The sequence below is a fragment of the Triturus cristatus genome, chromosome 11 (assembly GCF_964204655.1).
Source record: "Triturus cristatus chromosome 11, aTriCri1.1, whole genome shotgun sequence".
NCBI classification, from domain to species: domain Eukaryota; kingdom Metazoa; phylum Chordata; class Amphibia; order Caudata; family Salamandridae; genus Triturus; species Triturus cristatus.
In genome coordinates this window covers 653,986,316-654,004,608 of record NC_140594.1, presented here as the reverse complement: position 1 = coordinate 654,004,608, position 18,293 = coordinate 653,986,316, and the positions used below count along the sequence as shown (strand labels likewise).

The following is an 18,293-nucleotide window of genomic DNA, read 5'->3' as shown; positions in this document are numbered from 1 at the left end:
CTAATAACTGGAGGATCTAAGGGTAGTCTAAGCTTTTTACAGTGTACAAACAAAACAGAATACTGGGGAGCCCAATGCGAGTATGCAAGTGACTGTCAAATTAACAGGATTGTGAAAAAAACTTTTTTTTAAAGCGAATGGAAAACATAATACAGACACTCACCTTGCTCACTTCTTGTTCGTACTCCTGTCTCAACTCCCCAGGTTGACACACAAGAGGGGCTGGATAAGACGTGCACACTATGTGTAGGGGAAAAGACAATTCTCCTTAATACAAAAGTGATGTACTGTGAGCTCTGCAAACTCAAACAGTTTTTAAGAAGCATTTGTTTATATGGCGGAGGTACTGGTACAGTCTACTCCGGTTTTTGCTACTTTTAAGAATATTAATTACAAGAGGAGAGAGCAGACAAAACACAGTTATTCTAGAGCCATCTCTGCGACAAACGTCTGCAAAGGCAAAGAGACAGTTCAGTAGTCATGTCCATTAAAATTCAGTGGATTGTCTACAGTCAAAAGAAGCAGACTTCACACACACAAATAAAATATCTATGCCGACCCTGAAGAAACCACCTCTAGGAATCAGAATGACTCGCTGCTCATTGCACTACTAGCAGAAAAAAATTAATCAATTAAAAACATTGTAAAACACTATTGCTTTTAGTCTCATGGATATATTACCATTCACAAGCCATGAAATAGCATGGATTTCAGGCAATACCCAAAAAATACAGATTCCATACTTCCCATTTTTGCTAGGGCTTTAACAAAAATTAAGCTTCAAGCACCAACTGATCCCAAGGGCAGGATCGTACCTAAACCACCAACTCCCTTTACACAAGCCGCAAGTCAATACAAGGTCACATTCTTAATCTTAAACTGGTAGGCTTGTCCTGTGTCCCTACAAATTGCCATGCATCATTCTCTGCCCATTTCCAGCAAGACAGGAAAATGTGTTTCACTTCTCCATTGCACTCTTTCTGCTCCTCACAACAGTGTAAGGTATAATAATCAAGTGTCAATCCAGCTGGCAATTGTTTCCTAAATATTGAAGACTAAATGCAAAACAACTGTATTCTGTGCCAATCCATCTGCAACTAATCTTTTACCCAGAGAACCACTGGTACTACAATATCTATTCCTGCCTCAATAAGCTCGAAGATAGCCAGTCTTTTAAACTGAAGGCTCAATATTCCGGTAGCAACTCTACAAGCTAGCCACCCACAGATGCAGAAAACAGTGTATCCATGTGCCAATCTTGCACAAAAGCCAGGCCTACAAGCAGAAGGCTCAGTAGCTGTGCCAATCACCACATAAGGCAGTCCCATAGGGACAATATTCTATTTCCCTGTGCCAGTCTCCAAATAGACTAGCTCTAGATTTTGGAAGTATGTGTTTCTGTACTAACATCAATGAAGTCACGCACAGAATTGACAACATTTGTATACTAGGTGCCAACTCTAGTACAAACGAGCCCTCGAAGCACAAAGCCATCCACCCCTGCAATGAGCTCCGAAGATACAGAGCCCTGCACACAGAGAACCGATTCCTGGCACTAATCCTCAACCATATAGCCCTACAGCTGAAAGGCTCAGTGTCCTTGCTCTGTGTTAGTCACAATGTTTGCAATCAGGTTTGCTCTGGATCAGTCCAAGTGATGTTGTTATGACAGGAGAACACGGTCACACTCAAACAAGCATGCAATAACAGATATTGTGAATGCTTTAAGGCAGACACATCTGTAAATACTCTAACTTCGAGGCAAAACAATGAAGGCAGATTTTCTTCTAATCCGGTGCTACTAATATTAGTACTCACTTTCCTCTAGGTCGGAGTCTTGGCCATTGGCTCGTCGCTGACATTCAACTGGGAACTCCCTCTGTATCCTCTCCCACAGCTCGACATCCACTAGAGTCTTGGAACGGGCATGAAGCCGGGCCCAGGTGGCGACCCGGCGACGGCACATTGGGCAGGAGAGGCTAGCTTTCTCCACTGTCATCTGAAAGCATGGCGTGCAGAGAGTGTGGCTACAGGGTAAGGTGACCGGCTCAAGCAAGATCTCCCTGCAAATAGGGCAGAGACAATCTGATAGGGAGAGCGGAAGCTGACTGGGCTTTGGCATCCTGCCTCAAAGCAGGACACATCAGCAGCAACTGCAAAATGAAACAAGAGAAAAAAAAAGCGGGGGGGGGGGGACACAACAACAAAAAACTTGAATGAGTGAGATCCCCCACCATGCGGTACAAACTGTTCGAATTATATTGCACAAATGCATATCCTGCTCTCAGAAATTGGGGTAAGGTAATGAATTCATAAATATCAAGAAAATCCAGCTAGAGTGACATCTGCTTGTACATTCCAAGTAATAGCGTTTCTGATCCAATGAAGTCAAACATCATCACACCCATCTTAAATATGTCGCCATAGTTCAGGATGGCACCAGTCAGTTATACATTTACCTCAAAACTACCAACAGCTACAATTATGAGGAAATGTCTGTGGTATAAGCCAATCAGTCCTGTCTAGGAGTACAATTTTAATCATAACTCGTTAAAGAAATTTGTGAAGTGCTGCACTGCCCGCTCCTTGATAAAAACATGCAACATAGTAAAATAAAGTATGAAAGAATGACTATGATGAAAGAATGGATTTGGGCATACCAGCCTCCAAGTATATTCTGTTTTAAGTATTTTCCAGTTAGTGGTTCCTTGTAGCCTTTATGTTACAGAGAAGTGCACAACATTCACATTATTAAGCACAAGGATCCATCTAATGTGGGCAAATACAAAGCGGCATGACATTATGGTATTAGAGATGCTGAAAGCATTTAACAACATTCAACAGCCCATCTATTTTTTTCTACATCAAGTCTATGATGTGGCATGAAGACCAAGACCCGTTTCCCTCCTTATTGCAGCTCAGCAGAAATTCACCTGTGAATCCATATTGGCCGTGGCCTAAACAGTAAGTGTGTGGTACTGTGGGTGACCGGGTCAGCTTAGACTAAGTTCACAATGTGTTTGAATGACTTATTGAAATAATTGAAACATTGCCAACTAGAGTATTTCAACCTTTGAATTGCCAAGGAGCATCAAGCTTTAGGCATACCCACTTAGTGAAGTATTTTGCTAATTACTGAATGCAGCAGTTGCCTGTGATGTAAGGAGAGAGGTTATAACGTGTAGCCCAAGCTTCAGACAGATTGACAGCAATTCAAAGCAGGCTTTGTCCACTACATTAGGTGCTTGCCCTGGACGTGCAATTGAGACTGTTTATTCAGCCTCTATTTAATCTAAGCTTCTGCTCAAAATGTACAAGTAACGACGTCTTCAAGCACAGAGAAATCCAAAGGCGAGATTGTGGTTTCAATGGTCTTTTATTCCAATCATATTAGACATGCCCCTTCGCCAAGACGTGTTCCTTTTATTGCTGTCCCAATCACAGCAGACTTCGTCAGGGCTTTACATCTAAAACTACACCCGCCCCCCACAGTACCCAACTGACATTTGGATAAATAATATCAACGTTGGATTAGGTACTAAGCACAAAACTCAGCACTTATACACGATCTCAGAAGCTTCAAACCACACTCTTGGGTGAAATTCTAGGGTCATCTGACCCAGGTGACGGAAAGAAGAAACTAGAGAGATGTTCCTCCTGAACAGAATATGCCTTTGCTTTAGATATAAAGCCCTGACAAAGCCTGCAGTGATTTCTGTTGGATTTCTGAGTACAGTACCCTCAGCGTTGTTGGTGCTCCATGTTAATCTTGATTTACAGGAAGGATATCAATATTGGGGGACAATGTCACTCTCTGAAGGTCACTTGGGCTTCTCCCCCTGGCCACGATTGCTCACTACTAGATTGAAGAATGTTAGCTAGAGGACTTAGGCCTTCATGCATTCCTTTGCTGTTACCCTGGGCTGAGATCATAGGGGTTTTGATGGGTGAGCCAGGTTGGCTAACGTTACATAACTGACTCTTAACCGTTCGCCCATCCCTGCATCCCCCCCTTGTCCCTTACTCCGATGTTTGATTCGGGTTGCATCTTTGTACTTTAATCCCCGCCCCATGGATACTCTTTAGGCTACATGGCTCCGTGTAGGGCTTTACCCTCTCCATGGGGCTCCCTTCAAGGTTTTTTGCCTTATCAGACTCGTGTTGTTCTATTAGTCAGTCTACCTCCTCCAGGACCCAAAACCTGTTGGATATAGGTAGATTGAAGAGCAGGGGTCTGGGTAACTGGTACGTGTGTCCCATGTGCTGATGGTTTGGGTTCCGCATGCCCTGCACTGGGCTATTGTATGCCCTAATTGATGTTGTTTGATGGGATTTATAGAAGTAACCAAGCAGGGGACCTTATCCCTGTGCCCAAGTCCTGGTTGGAATAGTTTGTATGCAAGAGTCTGTGGACAATCATTGGATTTCTAAAGTTGATCACAAGGCAGTCCCATTGCATGTCTTTAGATCCATTTCCTACCCAGCTAACCCTGCAGGTCATGAGAATCTCCCCTGCTTTATCGTAAGTAAACTGCCTGTGTCTGACCAGCCAAAACAAACATGTATTCATTAGTTTGTGCTGGGTTTCCCTCTGACTTATTTTAATCTGGGGTACCCCTGCTAATACGAGGACACATGGAGACGAGGCAGGGAATAGGTTTATGGTGGGAAAACAACCCCTATCAGCCCTGTCCACTCTGCTGGACTCATTCCCTTCCCCCTCCCTACGGCTCATAGGGTCACGCTTTTGAATGTTATTGCTCATTAGTGCCAAGTTGGAATGTGCAAACCACCTTTCATTTTCACACAATTACCACGAAGAGTATTTGTGGCTAGGGCATCATTTTGAGCGCATGGTGTGTCTTGCCTAGGTAAGGACATTGTATTGTGATTGGCTGTCTGGCAACTAGCCTCAGCCCCCCCACAGCCCGTTATTCACAAAGTTCAACCAGCGTGTCTAGGCGTGCTACCGGGGGTGGGGGTGAGTTGTTTTTTTGGATTTATCGTTCTTGAGGAGGCCTGTGAACTCACCCCCTTTCTGCAGATGCTCTTTAAGTGCGGCTCCAGCCTCAATATACATTTCCTGTTGAATCAAAAATGAATTACGCTATTAAGACAGCGCCCGCTGGACGGGGGACTGAACCAGTCTTTGAGCAACAGGGGTCTGGGGTTAAGGATAGCCGTCTTTCAGCGAGTCCAATTTCAGTTGCCACTACTGCTACTGCCCTCTGTAACATTCTGTCAATTGATGTAGGAGGCAGAGACGAGGTAAGTGGCTGGGCCAGCACCTGATCGTGGAATGCCCGCTTCCCCATGATTGCACCAAACAGCCAAAGGGATCCCCTCTATACTGTGCAACAGGAAAACGGAGTAAGGAGGAAAGGTGTAGGGAACTGCAATGTGCGGAACTAAAATCAAAAGCTGCAAAAACACTTCACTGACCGTAGACTTCAACCGCCACTGCAGGGCAGCCGAGCTGGATCTTAGGTGGCCTCAGAGTTTTTTTGCAAATGAAAGCGACGTGGCCTAGCCTTGGCCAGCCACGGACGGGCGAAGACAGGACCGCGCGCACCCATGTCCCACGTTGCCAGAGTCTCCCTGTCGTCGTGAAGCGTTGGGGGAGGGGGGCTGGCTCCGCCTCCCGAAGCTGAGGGCTGCTGGGGGACTGAGTCCCACCACAGAAGCAGTGAAAGGCACGCTGCTGGCCGAGTCTGCCTGGTTCAAATGTCCCAAGTTTATTGGAGCTGGTGATTGGGTACAATGCGCACCCAATCACCAACTCCAATAAACTTGGGATTGGCTCTATGACACGCATCATGATACAACTTCCCTCTAACTTGTCAAACCCACTTCAAATGTTAAAGGTGCATCTAAATTCGCTTTCGGGCTCAGGTGGACAGAGTAACTGGTTCTGCTGTTTTATTGCGAAACAAAGGTTGGTGAAACAAGAGGTCAGTTGTGGTACTTAAACAAGAGCAGGAAAAATGTTTGAGTAAGAGAAGGATGAAGGTGACAACTTGTTGTTCAGTGATAACAGAATTGACCAGGTGTTAGAACAGGATGAAACAAGAAATGAAACTAATTCTGATGTTGTGAATACTTCCTCACATAACAAGCATCTGCAATGCAATAGGTCGCGCATTAATTAGTTAAATGGAGAGTTATTGGTTTTGTAAATGGAAAAGAAGTGTGGCGTCTGCCTGCCTTTGTTTTGTTATTTATTGACACTTGTAGCAATGGTGGCATGCCACGCTATAGATTTAGATGTTTAAAGCTCAAGCAGGACGTGCCAAAAATGTTGTCTGCTGCCGTCTTTTTTTCTATTTATTTACTATTGTTCCAATCTCAGCAAACTGCGCTTTAGTTTAATATGTGTATAAGTAAAGAGTGGTGTACCGCAACTGCTATAAAAGTAAATTAATGAAAAAGAAATCATTTCACATCAGCAAGTTAAGTGTCTTGACTTCTTCTGATCCTATTAAAATCTTTGCATCACATTACATTTCCTAATCACAAAAAATTGTACTTCATTTGCGCTTATTAGCGGATATAATTTGAAATATTTGTACATTTCATTTACAGGCATTTAAATGTTGTTTGTTTGAAAAAATGACATCCTACAGGCTATTTATTCACACTCCCTACACCTAAGGAAAATTGTCAGATAGTTCATCTCACAAACAGCCAGAGAAATAAAAGTAAACTCCAATCTCCACGTTAAAAGAATAAGTGACAATTTATCAAAAGACATAGCCTGACATTTGACCTGTGTCCTTGAAGCCACGGGAAACTTGACGAGATAAGAACATGATTTAAATGATGTATTTGTTATGCCGCCTTCTGAACTGAAGCATGATTATTTTGAGGGTGCTCAGCACACCTACCTCCAGTGTCTATCTACGACAGTTCCGATTCGAGCAGCGCAGACACACCCTGGGGGAGCAGCAGCGAAGTCCAGGCCCAAGAACTACAGGTGATCTGCAGACACACCAAGGAATCACTGCCATTGATACAGCGGGTGCAGTGGCGCCGGGTCACATGAAACCCTGATAATTGCCGTTTTTTACTACCTCAGCAGTTTTTTTGCTTGGACCAGAGCCTTGCTATGCTACTGCGCAGAACAGGATCATTAGCCGCAAAGCAAGGAAAGAAAATGTGTCCCCACTCCAAATCTCCCAGATAGCCATAATTGGGGAGCAGTGCCGCCCTTAGACCCCTAGGCATCGATGACACTGCAACTGCTGCACTGTCATTAGAAAGGAGCGCCACCTACAGGAAGCAGCACAAGTGAACGAGAAAGAAGGCTAACACGTTCACTATTTAATCAGGAGTTATTTTTTTATTAAAACGCAAGTTTCCCTTCATAAAAGGCAGGTCCCCCAAAACAAGGGAGATTGGGGCCCTCTTTAGGCCACCTGCCTTGTTTAATTCGATTATACTCCGAAGTGGAAAAAGTTCTCAGTGATGAATAAAGTGAGCGTCTTTTTGTCCTATGCCAAATAAACGGCATTCAAATGAGTTGAGATTTATCTTCCACTCGCTTTTTTGCAGTAATGTAGCACATAGTGAATGATTGAATTGTTACATGAATGAATGAATGGGTTAATCGTGTAACGCACTCTATTTATCGTGGCTTAAGATTACTCCTCACTGAATCAGGAGGTTTGATGCACACTTATCTGCTGTTTGGAGACTGAGCGGATAAGCATGCTACGAAGCGGACCCTGATGGGCAGTGGGAGTACTTTTTCAGTAGTTGCAAGTATGAGGTGCATACACTGGTGGACTGTATACAAAACTGGCACAGATGATTAGTGAAAATACAATAAGGATAATCGGTGGTGGGCAATGGTGGGTATGTGAAGAGCTTGCACTAGTGAACACAGTGAAAACTTCCTCTCGTACTCATTGTATTGATTAATAATGGACCTTGTGAGGAGTCTGGTTTGGTGTGAAATATTTGCTTTGTTGTGCTGTGCAGGGGCTATTTTGAATAATGAGCAGCGAGAGGAGATTACACTGGTGTGCTGTGCAGCGGTTAGTAGCGCAAAGAATAAGAACTCTAGGGCAGGGTGCAAAATTAACAAATGTGTGCAGTATAAGGAGTATGTAAGAAAATGACACTACGGAGAAGCGTAAGAAGCTGGAACTGAAGTATAGTGTCAGAACTATGCACTGATGAGAAGTGTGACGGTCAGGGAGTGGTACTGGTGTGAAGTTTGAGAGCCTGGCACAGGTGTACTGTAGTCTGAGAAGTTTCTCAGGTGTTTAACGCAAGAAGGTGATACCGAAGTGTGCCGTGGGAAGAGTTGGCCTGTGTGTCTAATGTAAGGACTTGGAACGGGTGTATGGTGTCTGAAGCATGCACTATGAAGCACTTGTGCCAATGTGAGAAACCGTCACTAGTGAGTTGTGTCAGAAGATGGCACGCAGGGCATACATGTTTGAGAAGTTTGCACTAGCCAGTTGTGTGAGAAGATAGCACCAGCTAGTCGTGAGACGTTGTCACAAGGGAGCAGTTTGAGACGTGACACAGTCAGTATGAACTTAAAGACAGAAATAACCAATCAAAAACGGACCTACCGGCTGCACGCAGTAACATGCAGAGTTCCCACTGAGCTGTGTTAATCATACAGCTTGAATTGCAAAAGATGACGAGGGGCAATAAAACCACACAATCGCTTCCCTAGATACCTACCCATAAAAGTGTTTTTAGGTCTCGCCTGACCCAGCGCATGCGCTGGTCTGGCGAGACTTATTGAGAGGGCTCCAAAAAGTGCTACCAGGCCAGCCTAGAGCTACAGTGCATGTGCGCGGGCGCTTTACCGCGATTACTTTCACTTGATGTGTGATCGCGATCACTTTCACTTTTGCGGCCACACGGCCGCTTTGCATAGCCAATAGGTCTCGCTTTTGGGACCTTATAAGTATTTAGTTATGCAACTGTTGCATGGTTAAACACTTATAAGGTCCCAAAAGCGAGACCTATTGGCTATGCCAATGCTGGTTTGTGGAGCGTTAGAAACATAATGAACACGCTGTACATCTGAGCGTAGCATTCCGTGCACTCTGATAAAGCTCTGTGCACACGTAGTCAACGCTGTAAATTGTACGATGGCATTGTTTTGTGGGCTAATACTGGGCAACATACCAGTGTTTTACCCTGTCTACAGTGATATGACCGTCGCCTTGTGGCTGGCTATTGGGAGATCGGAGAGTTTTAGAAAGTAATCACTGTAGTTGGATGGAAAAACAGGCAAAATTAAAAGCATGGCATCGGTTGGACGCCATTTAAGGCAACGTGCTCTGTTGTGCCCCACCTCCAGTGGGTTTTGCAGTGGCAACAGAGGCATACTGCTTCCCTTCAGCTCTGAGGTGTATAGTGCAGAAAAAAGAAATGCGTACGGCCTCCCCAACCGGCCGCCATGCTGTGTGCTTATGCATGGCTGCTGCCCATAATAAAGCATGCACAATAAAGCATATGAAACCAATGTGTACAAAACAAAAAGCTGAGGAAAGGGAGGTGGGGAGTTTTCATAATTGGGTCTTCCTGATGAGACAGACATACAGTTTTAAGATGCGGTACAGAAAAAAGAAATGTGCGCGGCATCCCTACAAACGCGACCTGGAAGCGCTAATATAATTAACAAACGACATCCTTTAAATAAGCAACAACAGAAGACGAGCCTGATCAGAGCCTAATTAAAAAATAAAATAAATGCGCCGGGTGCTGTGTTTATTAAAGAAAACAGGGCGTGCATCTAAGGAAGGAAAACAAATGAGGATTTCAAACTGTAAGTGGACAGCGTGGGTCTATCAGTGACCCGCCGCTATGATAAATAAAGCCTACAAGACATTCAGTTTTATGATGCCGTAAGAAAAAAGAAATGCGCGCGGCCTCCCTTACAATCGCGACCTCGAAGCGCTAATATTATTGACAAATGACATCCTTTAAATAAGAAACAACAGAAGACGAGCCTGATCAGAGCTTAATTAAACAAGACAAGCCCGGCGGAGCGTGGCGCGCGCGCTTGGCGGGGGCGCGCATTCCAGGCGGGGGAGCGGACCCTTTGAAGTACGATGCCAAACGGATTGCATGGCGGCACGATGCACGTGATTGTGTGCATGCTCGCCATGCAATCCACTTTTGGGAGCACTTTTGAGAGCCCCTTACTAGAGTCTCGCATAGCGATTGGTACGCAATAGCTAGGCGAGACCTAAAAAGGGTTGTGAGACTACCAAAGAAGTTGGAGGATTTTATTTTAGAGTTATGTCAGATCGAGGGTGGCAGCCTATACATGGTATTCGTGGACCCCAGGGCCGTGTTTGATTTAGTACCAAGGAAGAAATTGTGGGGGGTTCTCCAGGACTTGGGTGTTCCACCACAAATTCTGCATCTACTGATAAGGCTCCACGATGGGAATTTTGCTCAGGTCAGATGCGGAAGTAACGGGGCATTGTCATCTAGGTTCCCAGTTGGCAGGGGGGTGAGACAGGGTTGTGTCCTAGCACCAACCCTGTTTTGCCTCTATGTCAACGGTGTAATTTCGCATCTTGACAGTCTCCCCAATAATGATGCACCAAGGTTGGCGGGCAGGAGGGTACCAGCAATCATGTTTGCTGATGATACCCTCCTGCTCTCCAAATCCCCTATGGGGATACAACGGATACTGGACGGGTTTGGGGACTTTTGCAGATGCAGGGGCCTTGAGATAAATGCTGATAAAACAAAGTACATGATATTCAATCCTTCGGCATCTACACGTCTAAACCCGACCCTGGGGTCTGTAAGGTTCGAAAGGGTCACTACGTTCCAGTATCTCTGGGTAACATTGCATGAAAACCTCTTTTGGGGACCACAACAAGCAAAATCCCGTTTAAAGCTGTCTCAATTGGCGGGTAGCATTTTGAAGGTTTCAAACTCATCTACATTTAAGCCAGTAAGCCCAGCTCTGGAGATTTACAAAACTCAAGCCAGGGCTGCAGCACTTTACGGCGGAGAGCTGTGGGATCATTCTGTTAGTCTTGAAATCTCTAAACTGGAATCTAATTTTGTTAGACGGCTGCTGTCACTTCCACAAGGCACCCCACTCCTCCCTTTAAGATTAGATCTGGGACTCTTACCTATAGAAGATGAATTAGCACTGAAACCACTTAGGTTCTGGCATAGGCTATGGACCACTGCGGAATTGTCACACTATAGACAGGAGCTGAAGCAGGTATTGAGCCTCTGCAACGCAGATAAAATACCTTGGTTGGCTTTTGTCAAACGTGAATTCCAACGCTTGGGCTTGTTTGACATGTGGAGCGACCCAGAGAGGGGATGCCTTGAGCTATCGCGTAGGACCTTGGCAGGGCTCTTCAAAGAGAAGAGTTTGAATTCGGCACTATGCGCCCCTAATATTGGCACCCTTACTGAATCATTCTTCGTTTCCAAAAGTTCTTATAAATTTGAGGATTTTATGGATATTGTTTTTCCAATTTTAGCAAGAAAGCTTTTTATCAAATGGAGATATGGTACTCTCCCTCTTAAAGTGTTTACAAGTAAATGGACAGTTTCAGTAGATAAGACCTGCACAGGATGCAGTTGTAGTACAGAAGATGAAATGCATGTGCTCTTCTTCTGTCCCGCCTATAGTAAACATAGGAAGTACTGGGTGGTTCCGTTATGCAGAAATCTAGGTTTTAAAAACGGTTTACAAACGTTTAGAATTTTAAAGACTAGTACCTCAAATTGTATTGTGTTTGCAGTAAGCAAGTTCTTGACAGCCATGTGGACGAAAAGGCGTAAATTAATGCTTAGTTGATGCAAATTTGGAAAATGTTGTGATCATCATTCTTCTTATTGTAAATATGGACACTATTTTTATTTCTAAATTTGCAATCCAATGGTTCTCAGGCGTGATTACATATTTTCTTGTATGCAATGTTAACGGTTTTATTTTTGTATCTTTTATGGCCTATACGGCCGAAATAAAGAATTTTTGGATTGGTTATGTCATTTCAAGTTTTTTTTCTTTCATCTGTTACTACAGTACTGTTTCATTCTCTTTTCCTTAGGAATGGTATAGTGAATTTTCATACTTTTCTACCTTTGTATTTGCGTAGGTGTATTATTTTAGCATCTTTTTCTTGCCACTTTCCTGTAAGCAGGCCTCGCCCACTCGCAATTGAACTTATGCTGGAAAGAAACAGGTGTTCTGTTCATTCAGAAGGTGAATGAGCAATAACGATGCCATTAAATCTGGTTTATACTGACACATTTGCTGTTTGTTCAAGGAAAGAGGCCAAATGTCACTGTCTTTTTACTAATTGCTGCTTGGAAAATTGAGTTTATTTTTCTCTCTCTTACTACAATTAGAGGTTTTTGTCAAGTGGGCTGTCTGAAGATGTCATTTGTTCCTCTCTAACACATAACATTTAAATAAATAGCATTATACTGAAGAATACAAATGTTTCATAATAGATCTGGAATTTACGAAATCACATTTTTTGTTTAAATTAAGAAGTGTGATGCAAACAGAGTTTCAATTCAATTATTTTATTTGGATAAAATATATCCATAAAAAGGTCAGGTCACACAATAATACATAAACACATAAGTTCATAATGATCATAAAACCTGCGCAGATAGAAATGTCAGTTATACAGTGAGCATCATTTTGTGTGCGCGGACAGCAGTTGACAGAAAGGCACCCATGCGAAAACCAATTCATCATCTTCCAAATCAACAATATTCCTGAAGGCATCTTTGTAATGAGCAAATCGATGTTTTATTTACAAAAAAATAAAAAAAAAGTTAAATGGGAGCAAAAGAAATCAGAACACTTTACTTGGTGATGTGCAAATCACACACATTTGCAGAAACTATTTCCGAACATTGTACACTTTATAGTTTTATTAGTAAAACCACATGTCAGTGGGAAATTGTGTGACCTTTTCAATGTAAAATCTGCTGATTGCAAATTACAGTGTGCTACCAATTCAAGCTTTAGTTATGTATTGATTAAAAGTGGTAGTTTTTAACCTGATTTGAGAAACAGTCCTGCCCCCACCCCGATGACAATGCTGTTACTTAAATAAGAAGCAAGTCAGGGACTCGCATGTATCATATATGTGGCTAGATTTGCATTATATATGGAGCAAACGTTTAGTCTATTAAATCAAACAAGAGAGTTTTTGTACAGCAGACATGCTGAACTCTCCTATTTGAAGGTGCTCTATGTGATAATGATGACAATGGCAGCTCAATTAATTAAAATATTTTCCCATAATCACATCATTTTGGGGTCAAGAGAATTACAATTAGGTTGAATGAATATATACACACACACACACACACACACACACACACACTTAAGTCACTAGACCTGCAGGTCTAGTAACATTGTTGTAATTTTTAGAGGCCTGTGTAAGGTATGTAATATTGTGTTCTTTTTTTCTATTGCTTCGTATTTTGCAACGGTATTGCATCCATTTCTTCTCTTTTATTGTGATTTTATTATGCTTAACATTATTTTGTTCTTTCTTGTGATATATTTTAAAAAAGGGGCATGTAGTATGGATTATAAAATAGTGGGTGTTATAATGGAATGGGGGCTATGTCATTTTAGACGTCATTTGAAATGTGCAGTGAGAAGCGATTGGATCTGGTGACGGCTGGATGTGTTGTTCTCCTCACCTGTGGGCCTTGACAGTGGCACTTAAACTCTGAAAATGTTATTCTTTGGCAACTCAATCGCTTCATTACAGTAATTTTTTGGGCAGGGTATTGTATGGGTTGGAATGTTGAGTGGACAGTAAACTTCTTGGTGGGGAATGTTCAATTACAACCGATTTCTATTTTCACCTCCCCTACATCTTGGTCCTCGGGTCTTATGCTTTATTGTGGTTTAAGACTTAAGTAAACAATTTTTGAAGGAATAAAGCTCATTTGTCATTTATGCCCCTAAAATCCCTTAATAACTGCCAATCCTGTGAAAAAGTTGAAGTATTCTCAACACTGAACCAATGACACTGTATCAATTAGCTTTACAACAAAACAGTGTATTGATGCTCGAAAACATTGTGACGAGATCAAGGATGAAGCCCTCAAGCAGGTTTTCACCAGGGCCCTACAAAACTTGATGAAGCTGACACCGAGGCATGGGAAGGGGGGGGGGGAGACCCAACCCATTATGGGTTTTCATTAAGCCTAATGACAAAGAATATCTGTGATATATATATGGGATACCCGGGATCGGCATCACATCTGCTGTGAGTCGTCATTTTGATTCTCGCCACTGCTCGTGTTGGCACAACGATCATCCACCCACAACTCAGCAGCAGGGCACCCTACGACGCTCCCACCACTGTAGAAATAGACAGCTGTTGTAATCTACTTATGGTTGGATTGTGGAATCCCTGTTGTCTGGGTGATAGAATGTGAATGTTCTGGTGAGACATTTAATAACAGCCCACAGAAAGCTTCCATCAGAAGGTAGTTAAGAGCCCAATAAAATTAGCGTTATCACAGCTAATTCCCATTAGATCCAAGATATGCAACTTTCGCTTCTTAGACATGTCCATACTGAACAGATCTCCTTATCTAAATAAACCATCTAAACGGCTTAGTGATTTTTGCCTGCTTCCCACATGAACCTGTAAGATCCTCCATATATAGGGAATCCTGGAGCCGGGGCCGAGAGGGAGTATTAACACGCTGCAGGTGACGTGACAAATCTTTACTACACCTGTAAAAAGAAGCGGAATAGTCTCTTTGGGAGCACCTAAGCTTAAGTTACAGTGGCCTGGATGCTCAATACACAGTCTGAGTCAAGACAACACGGACCCGCCCCCTACTCACCAAAATTGCGATAACACCGTTGGCCCCGAACACACAACCCTGTCCAGGAATAGAGTACAGAAGGCACACAAACCGCCAGAGTATGCAGTACTGAAGCGTTGCGTACCAGCGAAAAGGCGGGAACAGCATGAGACCAAATATCAACAAGAGGCTGTCCGGTTTTTAGGCGGGTCTAACGACAGCTGTGCAGCAGCTTCCCGCTGGATCCTCTTCTCGCGCTCTCCAATCCCCGCCTCTTCCTTTCCCAGAACACCTCCTCGTGCAGGCAGCTTAACGCCCCCTTTCTCCTCTTCCGCCCACGATTTACACAACAAGCCCGGGCAGATATTCAACCTTCCGGTCTGAACAAGAATCGTTCGTTGCACGTCTGTTTGCCGAGTCAGCATCACCGTTGGAAGATAGTGCGTCCTCTGCAGTGAGAAACAGGGCCGGAAAGGCAGAGCGCAGCTGAGCGGGCTAGACGGGAACTTCGCCAAGGAGGAATATACTAGCGTCTATGGAGGGTGCTCGAAATAAAATGAAAGGTTCTGGAGATTTGGGCTATGGCGTGTCCTGGGGAGCGCAAAAAAGGCAGACGAGTGAAAAGAAGCAGGCGGATGGATGATCAGATAGTAAAGGTTGGCGAACCACTGAAAGAAAGCTCGAGCCTGACGCGTGGCTCAGCTCCAGGACCGGTTAGACCCTTAAGTCCATAACGAGCCTTGTTTGGTTTCTACCGTCCCCATGTAGGAATGCTGCTCACAAGTAGAAGAATTATTAATAAGTTCTTTATTAAATATAGAGACCCCCAGATGTAAGCAGATAAAATGACAGGCTCCTACCTCCAGCTCCTCACAGCCTTAATGCAAGTATTCGATATGACATCATAATGCCCTGGCAAACTATAAGCCAGAAAGGACCATTGGATCAAAAATGCACACTGACAATTTACACCACAACACTTTCCCCTCACAAAAATTGTGTAACTTATTATCACAAGTCTTATAGTATAAGCAAAACCTCTTTAATACTATAGCAATTAATAAGGTGAGACACTATACAAGATACAATATGATCCTTCATTAATAATTACATAATCTTAGAATTGTATTTAGGTTGTGTTATTCTCAGTCTCATTTTCACAACCTGATTTAAGCATTGGTTATCGTTCTGTAGATTTTCTTCCCCAGATTCAATTTTTTGAAGTCCCTGCTTCACATTCTCTTTCTTTATTCACACCCCCCCTCCGACAATGAAAGGCTCCATTTCCACAACTATTGCTTCCTGTTTGATCCACGGACTACATCAGTTTCCGGTCTCGTGTCTCTCAGCACTTCTGTTCCCATGCTATTCATTGCTTTTCATTTGGATATGTGACTGACGTTCCACACTTTACCATCACTCAACAAAACCGAATTGCAAAATATCTTTTTTTTTTTTTTTTTTTTTACTTTTAAAGGCTGTCAAAACCTTCCTTCCACCTTCTTGTACACACCTGGTTTCTTACCTAATCTATTACCTGTAACACAACATTTTTACAATTGTGTTTCCTGTCATAATACTTCTTGCTCTTCTGAGTAACTGAAAAATGTTTCCTTACTTCCAACGGTGCCTATTCACTCATCCTTGAAATCATACCTGCATTTGCCTTCAGGATAGGTGTGTGTCCCCTCATTAGCTCAAAAGGACTGAACCCTGTTGATCGACACTGTAATGCGATAAGTTAAAACTGTGCTCCAAACTTCCTTTATTCATGACAAATTCACCCCTTTAGCAAGTTTAATGGTGTTCTTTAACACCCTGTTAAAACGCTCGACAACACCATTTTCAGCAGGCAGATATATGGAAGTGGTTTTGTGTTCTCAGATAAGATTACAAAATTGCCTGGTAATTGTAATCCAATAACTCAACGGACATGCAAGCCAATCTGGGAGAAGCTTTAACCTTTAGTGGTTAAAGCTTTGGTTAAAGGTTTATGATCACTGTGAAGTTATTTTTGACCCCCATACATATGCCTTAAGATGCTCTACTCCCCACACACACACACACACGCTAGTGCCTCCTTCTCGATTACAGTGTATTTTTCCGCCGTGGGGGTAAGAGCGTGAAGCAAATGTAATGACACATTCTTTACCAGTTCTGTCTAGTTGCGTCAGAACTGCTCCTAATCCCTTACAACTAGCATCAGTGGTTCTCACACTGTTTACCTCTGGGTCAAACCCTTGCAATGCGGGTGCATTGCAAATATTTTTGATTAACTGAAAACCATTCTGGCATTCACCTTATCAATTGAACTCTCAAATCGTTTTTCAACAAATTCCTAAAGGGAAAAGTCTTACTTGAAAAATTCATACCATACTTGGAATATTATTCCTCCATGTCCATAAAAGCTCTTATTTAGTGTTTGTTAACCGGTGCCAGGACATTCATTATTGCATCAACCAAAATAGCATTTGGTTCTACTCCCTTCCAACTAATCTCCTGTCCCAGATATGTACCAGTGTTTTTTTTTTTTTAGTTTAAACTTGGCATACACTGCAGTCAAATAGTGATCTTGTAATACCCCCATCACTTTTCTGAATTTGGAATCGTGTTCCCTCTCTGTTTTTCCTATCACCAGAATTTCTTCATGGAAAAATATAACATGTTTGACTCCCTTAAAAAGTTGAAACATCAGTCTCTGGCACATCGCAGCAGCAGATGCCAGACCAAAAGTGACCCCCACAAACTGAAAACATCCAAATGTGATAAAAGCTGTTCATCTGCAACAGTCAGGGTGCAAGGGTACCTGGTCATATGCCGCAGTCAAATCTAATGTTGTAAACCATTTCATGTCCTTGGTAACTGACAAAAGCTAAGCAATCTTTAGTTAAGGAAACTGGTCTAATAAAATATTTTTGTTAAGATCTCATAAGTCTACACCTAATCAAAGTTTCCCATTGGCTTGTCTAACGACCACCAATGGGAAACCAAATCAGAAGACTCAGTTGCCTCTATTATCCCTACAACTTGTCCAACTCTTTGAACACTTCATCCCTTATGGCCATTGGAATGTTACGGGCTTTATGTATACATGGTACAGCATTGCCTTTTAAAATTATCTTGTATTGGAACCCTTTGAGTTGCCCAATGTCTCCTAAAAAAACGTTAGGAAATCTTTTAAAATTTCCTTGTCTCTTTGAACTCCTCCTTAATAAAACCGGTTCAGGATTGTTGGGGTTTAGAATGATTCCTAGTTCCCCCTGTTCCCACCATCCTAAAACCAAGGGTCCAATTTTAGCTATGTATATTTTTCAATCAGCTTTCTGTTTTTAAATGCAAACAATAATACTCTAGGTTCCCCGTGAAGCTTGTAGGAGAAATATCAGGTGATTCAAGATCACCCCCCACAATCGGTACAAATTGATCCTTCCATGTCCTTTCATTTACTAGAGTATAGAGTGGTCTGCATTAATGGTTATTATAACTCC

At 42.8% G+C, this 18,293-nt stretch overlaps 1 protein-coding gene across 2 annotated transcripts in view; it reads right to left on the bottom strand.

Moving 5' to 3' along the window:
* RNF168 (ring finger protein 168) overlaps nt 1-15,282 on the bottom strand; it is a 107,467-nt gene extending 92,185 nt beyond the window's left edge. Inside the window, exons 1-3 of one of the 2 annotated variants that reach the window (XM_085634184.1) lie at nt 14,845-15,282; nt 1,819-2,153; nt 164-240 (exon numbers count right to left, since the gene is read on the bottom strand). In XM_085634184.1, the coding sequence (XP_085490310.1) occupies nt 164-240; nt 1,819-2,122 (381 nt within the window). In that variant the 5' untranslated portion in view covers nt 2,123-2,153; nt 14,845-15,282. The remainder of the gene's footprint in view (nt 1-163; nt 241-1,818; nt 2,154-14,844) is intronic. The other variant, XM_085634183.1, reaches the window with a different exon arrangement.
* Nucleotides 15,283-18,293: the final 3,011 nt, after the last annotated feature.